Source organism: Setaria italica, chromosome III, assembly GCF_000263155.2.
Source record: "Setaria italica strain Yugu1 chromosome III, Setaria_italica_v2.0, whole genome shotgun sequence".
Lineage (NCBI taxonomy): Eukaryota > Viridiplantae > Streptophyta > Magnoliopsida > Poales > Poaceae > Setaria > Setaria italica.
This window is the reverse complement of record NC_028452.1, coordinates 11,639,547-11,650,158: the sequence shown is the minus strand read 5'-3', so window position 1 is coordinate 11,650,158 and position 10,612 is coordinate 11,639,547. Positions and strand designations below refer to the sequence as shown.

General features: G+C 47.1%; 1 protein-coding gene and 1 pseudogene across 1 annotated transcript; one reads left to right on the top strand and one right to left on the bottom strand.

The window, feature by feature from the left end:
- Window positions 1-890: 890 nt before the first annotated feature.
- On the bottom strand, window positions 891-2,056 carry LOC101753362 (transcription initiation factor IIB). Its single transcript, XM_004961280.3, has one exon. It carries the CDS (start codon window positions 1,964-1,966, stop codon window positions 1,034-1,036), a length of 933 nt encoding a protein of 310 aa, XP_004961337.1. The 5' UTR covers window positions 1,967-2,056; the 3' UTR covers window positions 891-1,033.
- Window positions 2,057-2,927: 871 nt separating this feature from the next.
- On the top strand, window positions 2,928-8,765 carry LOC101777149 (annotated as a pseudogene).
- The last annotated feature ends 1,847 nt before the right edge of the window (window positions 8,766-10,612 follow it).

The window sequence follows — 10,612 nt, the reverse complement described above, 5'->3', positions numbered from 1 at the left end:
ATAACTCGCTTGTGCATTATAGATTTTAGAAACAGTGTATCAGAAATAAATACGTAAAATGAAAACTTTGTTTTACTGTAATCTGAGCTTGGGCTAGGTTTGTGTTCTTTCCCCGCATAAAATCATTTGTGCACAAGTATATATTAGGCTAACCTCAGTGGAGGTTTCATAAAGGTTTCAATCTCATTAAATGAGGTGTCACAGAGACAAAAATGCTGACATGGTAAAGAATTCATGAAGAGAGAGAAGGGATGGGTCTCATCTAGATAAAACTTGGGTTACACTGTTTCCAAGACTTTGAAATTAGCATTGGGGACTAGAAAGTTTCATCTCATCCAATCATCTTAGTTAAATGCAATGGCTCGTCTATGAAACTCTAAAATAAAACTTGGCATTGGAAGGTCTTGTTTCATTCATAGTTTAAAAAACTATTTTGATGACGTGTCACTCTTGCTAATCACACGTTGAAACTTTGCACTGGAAATAGCCTTATAAACTAATTTATGTAAAAATATAAAATTTACTTTGTTTTAGGCGTTGAGGCTGGCCGACCGAAGAAAGGTTTAAGAATCTGCATGCTATTCATCGCAGGCACTATTGTGAGAACAGAGACCGATGATGGACCGGCATGTGCTCAAAGGCTGATATAACATCAGCTCATCAGCAACCCTTGGGGATTGTGATTCGGAGTTTGTGCGGGCCTTTGCTAATATCTCTGAACATTCGTCAGATAATCTCTCAAGAAGGGGCTTACCGTTTCATTCATGGACCGGTAGCGAGGACACGCAAGCTGCAAGCAGCTATACGCTTCGTGAACGCACTCATGAATCGTGACCACTTTGCGTTTAGCAATCACCTCGATCAATCCTTGCTCGGTTGGAATCAACGAATCAAGCACAGATCACGAATGAATGTACTTAGAATCGAACTCCAGAACACGAACATCCATGTCCATGGCGAGAATCAGGAAAATCGATCGGACGCGGCGCTAAAATTGCAAAGAAAAGCATCCTGTCGGATGACGACACGCGTTCTAGGCGAAAAGCAGCTCGACGTGCGGGGTAAGGTCCTTGTGCGCCTCCTTGATGGTGGCCTCGGCGACGCCGGTGGCCATGGACACATCCTTGACGGTCTTGCTGGCGCCGGCGCGCTGCACGACCATGTAGCTGATGGCGGCCGCGATGGACTCGGGGTTGCGCCGCACGTCGAGGGTGTCGTCCAGCCTCCGCGCCGCCTCCTGCGCGGCGCGCATCTCCTGGTTGCCCATCCCGAGCCGGGAGCAGAAGCGGCGCATGTAGTCGGCGGCGTGCACGACGCCGATGTCCATCACCTGCCCGGCCTCCTCCCCGAGCACCTTCTTGATGAGCGTGGTCATCCTGCCGACCTCCTTCTTCGCGGTGGCGCCGCCGCTCGTCGCCGTGGCCAGCTCCTTGTACGTCCGCGGCTTGCCCTCGTTGCGGCACGCCACGAAGAGGCAGGCGGCGTAGAACTGGTCCCGCTTCTTGCCCCTGGGGCACGCCTTGGCCTCGTCCATCTTCTTGTACACGTCCTTGGCGCGGTCCCTGATGGTGGCAACGAGGCCGAGGCGGTCGGCCATGTCGGTGATGGCGCGGAACGCCTCGACCAGCGACTGCTCGGGGTCCGGCCCGGTGTTGATCCGCATCCTCGGCAGCGCGTGGCCGCCATCGGCCTGCGTCTTCTGCGGGCCGTTGAAGACGATGCGGGTGTCGAGAGGGGCGTTGTTGAGGAAGGGGTCGCTGGCCCCGCCGACGCGGCTGGGGTCGCGGTCCTCGCCGCCGCCGTCGTCGGCGAAGTTGCGCCACTCGCTGCCCTCGTCGACGTAGTGCGCGTCGAGGACGAGCGCGCACTCGGTGCAGATGGTGTCGCCGGTGGCGTGGTCCAGCACCACCTCCGTCCGGCGGTGGCAGTCCGGGCAGAAGATCAGATCGTCCGCGGCGCCGCCCATGGTCGCTGCTGCTGGGTCCCTTCCAAGCGAGTCGACGCACGTGCGGTTACCTTTGGGATTTCGCGGCGGCGGCGGCTGCGGGGAAAAGCGGTGGCGGCGGATTGGGGGTGGTTTCCTGGAGGGGTCGGCTGATATTTATAGACAGAATTGGTCGGTGGGGGCAGACAGGGATGCGGGCCGGAGTCTGAAACCGACTTGGGCTCACTTTAGGATCAGCGCGGCTCTCGGGTAACTTGCGGCCTGCGTTTCCTTATATCCAGCGGAGAAGCCCCTACTGATTTGGAGTTGAGGCTATAGTTTCCCCCGTTCTGTACTGGTTTCATTTGATTTGGGATGCTTTTACTTCTCAATATCCGCCATATCAGATAGGGATATAGGCAAACGCCATATCAGATAGGGATGTAGGCAAATTAGCATATGTTCACATCACATACATATACACAAACCTAGAAACATATTTTTTTCATTGTACATGGAACACACATGCTCACACGTACCTACAAACACTATCACGTGTGCAGGGAGAACCGACGGATCCTGATATTGATAAATTCACTAAAATCTCTCTACTAGCAATCATTTCCCCTATTATTGGGAAAAAAATGTCTGCATCCTTATATCAATAAACTAGCATTTTTGCTGCAGGTAAGTGAGGTCCTCAACTCCTCATATAAAGGATAGCTTGTAAAGTAAGAGTAACCATATTATTCGTTTGTATTTGGCAATGTATGCAAGTCGTCTTCCCGACAAAAAAAAAACCAGGCAAGTCAACTCATATGGATAGCTTTGCAAATTGCAAGAAGAAAAATAATGTTTGAAGGAGTGTGCAACTGAATGCATTCCAGCCGCACATGCCTATGTTAAAACTGAAATTTTTATTGCGGAAAACAACAAGTTGGGCTTAGCCGTGGGATCTTATGCAGCCGGTTACAGGAGCAATTTAACAACACAGATGCAGCCCACTGCACGCTACACAGCTACTGGTACACACTACAAAAACTCCCAAATCCGGCGGCCGCCTCTGCTTCCTCCCGCCGTCCCGCGTGCGCGCGAGTCGTCGGAATCAGCCCTCCCGCGGCCGGCCTCGCCGCTATAAAAGGCGAGCTGCTTCGCCCCGGCGATGCAAGGCCCCCCGTCGTCGAGCACGCGGAGCGGAGGAGGATGGCCTGGCGATGCGCCATGGAGAACGAGAAGAAGGGGGAGGTGGGGGTGGGGCCGGCTGTTCCGATTCGCGGACGGCGCGGACGCGGCGCTCATGGCCGCGGGGGCCGCCGGTGCCGTCGCCAGCGGCGTGGCGCAGCCTCTCATGACGCTCGTCTTCGGCGAGGTCGTCGACGCCTTCGGCTCCGGTTCCCGCCACAACGTCCTCCACCGCGTCGCCGGGGTGCGTCGCGAATCGCGATCCCCATTTAACCAAACTCTTGTGCTGCAGCCGTTCCTCCTTGGATAAAACTTTTTGCACTGTTGTTTCAGGTGTGCCTGAAGTTCTTCTATTTGGCCATTGGGTCATGGTTTGCTTGCTTCCTCCGTGAGTACTAGTATTTCCTCAATGGTTTTCTGTGTCAGTTTCATTTTTCAGTTCGTCCTTATAGTTGATCAATTTTGATAATTCAGGCACAGATTGAGCCTTATAATCCTTCAGAATGGAAAAGGATGAAAAGAGATTTAGCACCTAGCTTATGTATATTAAGAATGGAGTGGGCACGTTCAATTCCAGCTTTCTTTCTCATAACAATCATCGGATTCTACCAGCTGTGGCTTTGGTTCATTTTTTTAAATCATATAATTTTGATGTTAATCGTGTGGAATTCTTGAAATATATAGCTACTGAAACCAAGAAATCCCATAAGAATAGTGTATTTTTTTCAGAAACGAAAAACATTAACCAAGTGTGTGTAGTAGGCTAGCACAAGCAGACCATTATTTTCTGCAAAATAGCTACTGCCAAGAGAATATATGCGTACTCTGCTTTATGGGTACCGTCAAGTAAAGATTAGCACTAAGGTGTTACTGTTCTTCAATGTTTCATCAGAGGTTGCATGCTGGATGATCACTGGAGAAAGACAAGCAGCTCGCATACGAGGTCTCTATCTTGAAGCTGTATTGAGGCAAGACATTGCGTTTTTGGACAAAGAGATAACCACTGGACAATTGGTTGAGAGGATGTCTGGTGATGCAATACTTATCCAGGATGCAATAGGTGAAAAGGTAGACCTATGGAAACTTCAATCATATCACTGTCAGCTTGTGATTCTGGTTCATTTTAACTTTTTTGAAGCTATCATCACATAGGCAACATACTTGTATCTAATTATTTGAAACTGCTCTTCCGTATTTCGAGTTGAAAAATGACAAATTTTCATTACATGGTTATAAAATTGTGTTGATTTGATGTCTGTTCTGGATAGCTAATTCAATAGTTTTGTTTGTCTTCCAGGTCGGGAAGTTTTTCAACTTACTGCCACATTTCTTGGAGGGTTTGTGGTTGCTTTCTCTAAAGGATGGCTTTTGGCAGCTGTAATGCTGTCAAGTATCCCTCCTATAGTAATTGCTGGAGCAGCAATGTCATGGACTATATCGAAACTATCAAGCCAGGGTCAAGCTAAGTACAATGAAGCAGGAAATGTTTTTGAACAGACAATAGGAGCCATCAGAACAGTAGACCCTTGCTTAAACATTTCCTTTATATCTAATTGTTTAGATTCTTAACCAACTTCTTCTTGGCCTAATTTTTGAAAGGTTACTTCATTCAATGGTGAGAATCGGGCCATTGCACTATACAATAAATATATAAGGAATGCATATATATCTGATGTCCAAGAAGGCACGGCTACTGGCCTGGGCTTTGGTTTTGTTATGTTTATCCTGTTCTGCAGCTATGGTCTAACAGCATGGTTTGGGGCAAAATTGATTATTGATAAAGGATACGAAGGAGGGCAGGTTGTAAGTGTCTGGATGGCATTCATGACAGGTGCAATGTAAGTCATCAATCTTCATTGAGTTGATTGATGTTGTTCTAAGGTCAGATACATATATTCTTTTTTCTTTCTTGACCAATGGACTCTTGTTCATAGTGCATAGACAAATCTTTATAATCGCTCAACTATAATTTTCCAGTACTTCGGATTTTAGCCCATTGCTTACATGTAATGTGCTCTGATCTGCCCAACCTGAAATATATAATCTGATCATATTCTAAAACGTGTATATAATTCCGAAGGAATTCTTCATAATATGTAAAATTGAACGTGACAGACCTAAACATACATTCTTACAAAGAACAGATCATCTAGTTTATACAGTCACTTTAATGATTTTGCTCCAGAAGTGATTACAATGACGGTTTCCATTGCACTAACAGTATTTTGATTTATGGTGGAGGCAATACCACTATTCATTTGTTCATGGAAGCGAAAATTGGGCCCTGTATAATTGTTCTCTTAAACACATTTTCCTTATCAGGTCATTAGGTGAGGCAACTCCATGTGTGACTGGTTTTGTTTCTGGACGAGCTGCTGGGTACAGAATGCTGCAAATAATCCAAAGGAAGCCAGAAATTGACCCCAAGGGAACAGATGGGATTGTGCTAGCAATCATCAAGGGTGATATAGAGCTCAGGAATGTATACTTTTCCTACCCATCTAGACCTGACCAATTGGTATTTGATGGCTTCTCGTTGCACGTCTTGTGCGGAAAAACAATGGCTATAGTGGGAGAGGGTGGCAGCGGAAAGTCAACAGTTATTAGTCTTGTCGAGAGATTCTATGATCCTCAGGCTGGTGAAGTGTTGGTAGATGGTGTTAACATAAAGAGCCTGAGACTTGAATGGCTAAGGGGAAAAATCGGTCTTGTCAGTCAAGAGCCACTGTTGTTTGCCATTAGTATCTGGGAGAACATTACCTATGGGAAAGAAGATGCAACAGATGAGGAGATCATGGCTGCGACAAAGCTTGCTAATGCAGCAAATTTCATCGACAAGTTACCCAATGTATATAAAAGAAACTAAAATGCTTTAGCATTTTGCAAAACTCCACCTGTACTATAACTACCATAGCTAATCAACCTTGTTGTTTCAGGGCCTAGACACAATGGTTGGCGAGCATGGAGCACAACTCTCTGGTGGGCAAAAACAAAGAATTGCGATCACGAGGGCGATACTCAAAAATCCCCAAATCTTGCTACTTGATGAAGCGACAAGTGCACTGGATATGGAGTCTGAACGAGTGGTTCAGGAGGCCCTTAATAGAATCATGCAAGGCAAGACCACGATCATAGTTGCCCATCGGCTGAGTACTAAAAAAGATGCTGATACTATATCAGTCGTACATCATGGAATAGTAGTTGAACAAGGTTTGAACTCTGCATGCCTCGTTACTTGGTCTGATTATTCTAGAGTTTGATCTTGCCACCTGTAAATGTCAAAACAGGCACGCACACGGAACTACTGAGGAACCCCAATGGTGCATACTTCCAGCTATCCAACTGCAGGATATAACTGGAGAACCAGATGCATGTGATGCAGGTTATCAAAGGTCTACTTCAGCTGTCAGAAGTGTCAAGTCCAGCAAATATATACATAGTGCATCTCTCAAGAGATCAATAAGTGGAGGTGCTTCATTTGGGAGTACCAGCATGCACTTAATCACTACTGCCAGCATGATTGTCCGGTATAGCACACATGCTGAACTACTTTCTAAGGTATCAGACGAAGGTGAAGAATGCAGGAAGGTGCCCCTCTCTCGTCTTATTTCTCTGAATGAACCTGAGATGCCAGTCCTTCTGTTAGGTACAATGGCTGCAGTCGTATCAGGTGTTATCTTTCCAATATTAGGTCTGCTGATCTCTGGTTCCATCAAATCGTTCTATGAGCCACCTCATCAACTACGGAAAGATTCACGGTTCTGGACATTGATGTATGTAGCATCAGGAGTTGTTTCATTTATTTGTCTGCCAGTGGAATATTTCCTTTTCGGAGTGGCTGGTGGGAAATTGGTTGAGCGCATTCGTTCTTTATCTTTCAAAAGCATTGTTCATCAAGAGATCAGCTGGTTTGATAAGCCCTCGAATGCTAGGTTAGTCTCTAAATATTCTGCACTAACACATTGCATTTTCCAGAATTATGATGAAACCTGCATGTCATTATTCCTTCATGTCTAGTGGAACCATCGGTGCAAGGCTGTCTGTCGATGCCTCAAATATACGACGTCTTGTAGGCGATTCGTTGGCATTGATGGTTCGAAGCACTGTTACTGTTCTTGCTGGATTTATTATTGCAATGGCTGCAAATTGGAGGCTTGCCCTTGTTGCCACTATAGTGCTTCCTTTGGGGGGTCTCCAGGGATTTCTTCAGATAAAGTTTTTGGAGGGATTCAGTGCAGACGCCAAGGTAACATATCATGCATCACTGGTAAAAGCACATTGCCATCAGGCCAAGTGAACTTAGACAGCTATTTTATTTCCTTTAATTTTGACTGCAGGCAATGTATGAAGAAGCAACTCAAGTGGCGAATGATGCTGTCAGCATTATTCGAACTGTTGCTTCTTTCTGTGCTGAGGCTAAGGTAATGAAGACCTACTATCGAAAATGCAAAGCTCCAGTGCAACAGGGGATCCGTCAAGGCATTGTCAGTGGCTCGGGTTTTGGTGTATCGTTCTTCATCCTGTACTGTACATATGCCCTTTGTTTCTATGTCGGAGCAAAGTTTATGCTTGATGGCAAGGCCACATTCACTGAAGTATTCGAGTGAGCAAACTCTTCAGAAAACTAACTTCAAGTTGGTTTACATTGTGCATGGCATCTAACTGCTGTGCTCTTTTGCAGGTGTTCTTTGCTCTGCTCATGGCAACCATAGGCGTTTCACAGACAAGTGCTCTAGGTTCCGATTCTGCCAAGGCCAAGGAATCAGCATCATCAATATTTGCACTTATTGATCGTAAATCGAAGATTGACCCAAACAGCGACAACGGCATGGTCTTGGCTGACGTCGCTGCTGAACTCGAACTCCGTCACGTATGCTTCTCATGTCCATCCCGCCCTGAAATGCAAATACTTGACCTGAACTTGAGAATACCATCCGGGAAGGTACCGAACCACTGAACATTACTTTCTTCGACTGTGATCAATACCAAGTACCGATAGGCAGTTAAGTTTCATGCTGCTTCTGCAGACGGTTGCCCTTGTCGGGGAGAGCGGCTGTGGCAAATCCACCATCATCGCGCTCCGGGGAGACGGTTACCCTGGGGCTACGGCACCTTCGCCATCGAGAGGGGCGCCCAGCTCTCCGGTGGGCAGAGGCAGCGCGTGGCCATCGCGAGGGCCGTGCTCCGGGACCCGAGGATCCTGCTGCTGGACGAGGCGACGAGCGCGCTGGACGCGGAGTCGGAGCGCGCCGTGCCGGGCGGCGGCCGGCAGGACGGCCGTCGTGGTGGCGCACCGGCTGCCCACGATCATGGGCGCCGACGTGATCGCCGTGCTGAGGGACGGCGGGGTCGTCGCCCTGGGCACGCACGAGCAGCTGATGGCGTCCAGGGACGGCGCGTACGCGTCGCTGGTGGAGCTCCGCTTGAGATCCGAGCGCGCCGGAGTCTCCTCGTCATCGTCAGCATGAGAAGCTTCCCCGATGGAATTCTGCCTAGGCCCACCTGTCAGATACCATTTGTAAATTACCGGTGAATGTTTCTGTTCTTAATTCGTAAGCATAGCTGTACATTTTGTTCATAGCTAGGATTGTGCATGCACCTTGTAAAATGCAGTGTCTGCATTTTGTAAAATGGGGAAAATACCGTGCAGTCGTGTGCTCATCCTGGCCCGGGCCCCCACGACGGCACGACCACCGTGGCATCGTACCCCACGTGCGCGCTGGATGGATCCCACGTTTTCCTTTCCGCTGCCTGCGTCCACACCGTCATCGCCGGCGGGCGGCGGCGGACTCCGCTCCTGCCACGCGCCACCACGTCCTCCGCCGCTGCTGCCGCGTGTCTGTGTACATGCCCGCGTCGCGCAGTCCCGCCGTGACTGGCAAGCTGGCTGGCAATTAAAAACGGCTGGAGATTTTTTTGACCACCTGGTGTCCTGGTTCAGGATTTTTTCCCAGAACCTTAGAATCCATTACAGTGCCATCTCTTATTCGTAAACTGTCATCTAATTTTACGTTTGTCATGGATTTCAGAGCGCGAGGAAGTGAGAAAGGGATCACTATGGAAAACCTCAAAGTCGCCGAGTGTAATTGCTTCGCCGAGTGTATTATTGCGGGCACTCGGCGAAGGACCCGTTTGCCGAGTGCAATCCTAGAAACACTCGGCAAAAATAATACACTCGGCGAAAACACGATTTGCCGAGTGCCACCAAAAAAACACTCGGCAAACACCAACGGGGCACTCGGCAAAGATGGGGCACTCGGCAAAGTCTTGAGCACGTGACTTCCACGTGCCGCGCTGTGCCGGCGCCGTGACGGACGTTAGGCTTTGCCGAGTGTCGACGGGGGGCACTTGGCAAACTCCATGTTTGGCGAGTGTCTCGATGGGGCACTCGGCAAAGATGGTAGTTTGTCGAGTGTCCCTTGTGGCACTCGGCAAATCTGGGGGGTTGCCGAGTGTTTTTTGGCACACTCGGCAAAAAAAAAAACCCTCCTCCGCCCTCCATACTTTTTATACTCCACATGTATGAGATTTGGCACTGCATGGTACAAGGTGGACTTCTTATTGACCTGTTTGCTATATTTAATCAATTAATTTCATTTAGAGTAATTTGTTGATTTAAGTCAAATTTGAACTGCAGGTGTTTGGAATAATAGAATAATATGAGTGGAAAAATCATATTCATGTTAGTGAGTCCAAATTGAGGTCTTACCCAGAAAATAAAAAGAAATTTCGAACATTTTGTTAAGGAAACACGACTACGAACGTGTGGCCAAATGATTGTTTAATTCTCAAAAATACAAACGAAGTTTGAAAATCACGAGATTTTGCAAGATGCTATGATTTCATATGCAGAGGCTGTGGTAAAAAATTGACAAGGTTTCACACAAGTTTTGACATATGATGCTTAGAATTCGAAGCACCTCCGGAGAGGATTCGTAGAAGTTGCAAGGATCCGGTAAGATTTTGAGTCGAATCGATACTTAAATTTGTGATTGAGTTCAAATTTATTTTTATAGACCATAGAGAACATAGATTGGTTCATGTCAATTTTTGGAAATTTTTTGAATCCGTTTGGTAATTTTTATTCATCAATTGCACGTATATGAATTTAATATATATAAATTTAATATGAGCTATAAATCCATGAAATAATGAAATAATATTACTTAAAAAATGAAATACGCAATGTTTAGTGAATTTGACTAGGTTTTTGCAAACTTTACATACTTTTAATTAATAAAACCAGTTTGGACATGAAATAATAGTACCTATTTGCCGAGTGTCACGGGATAGCATTCGGCAAAGAGCCTATTTGCCGAGTGTCAACCCTGGGACACTCGGCAAACGTCGTCGCGGTCCACCTGTCAGCCGCAGTTTGAAATCCGAAAAAAAAATTCAAAAAAAAAATTTGTTTGCCGAGTGGTAGTTCTGGAACTCGTCTTTGCACATACCATGGTTAGCAGATTATGCGCGTGCCATGTCCTTCTTTTTGATCGAAGTCTTCAG

Excerpts from the sequence above, each read along its gene's own strand:
- LOC101753362 (XM_004961280.3), bottom strand. The coding sequence starts at position 1,966 with ATGGGCGGCGCCGCGGACGATCTGATCTTCTGCCCGGACTGCCACCGC.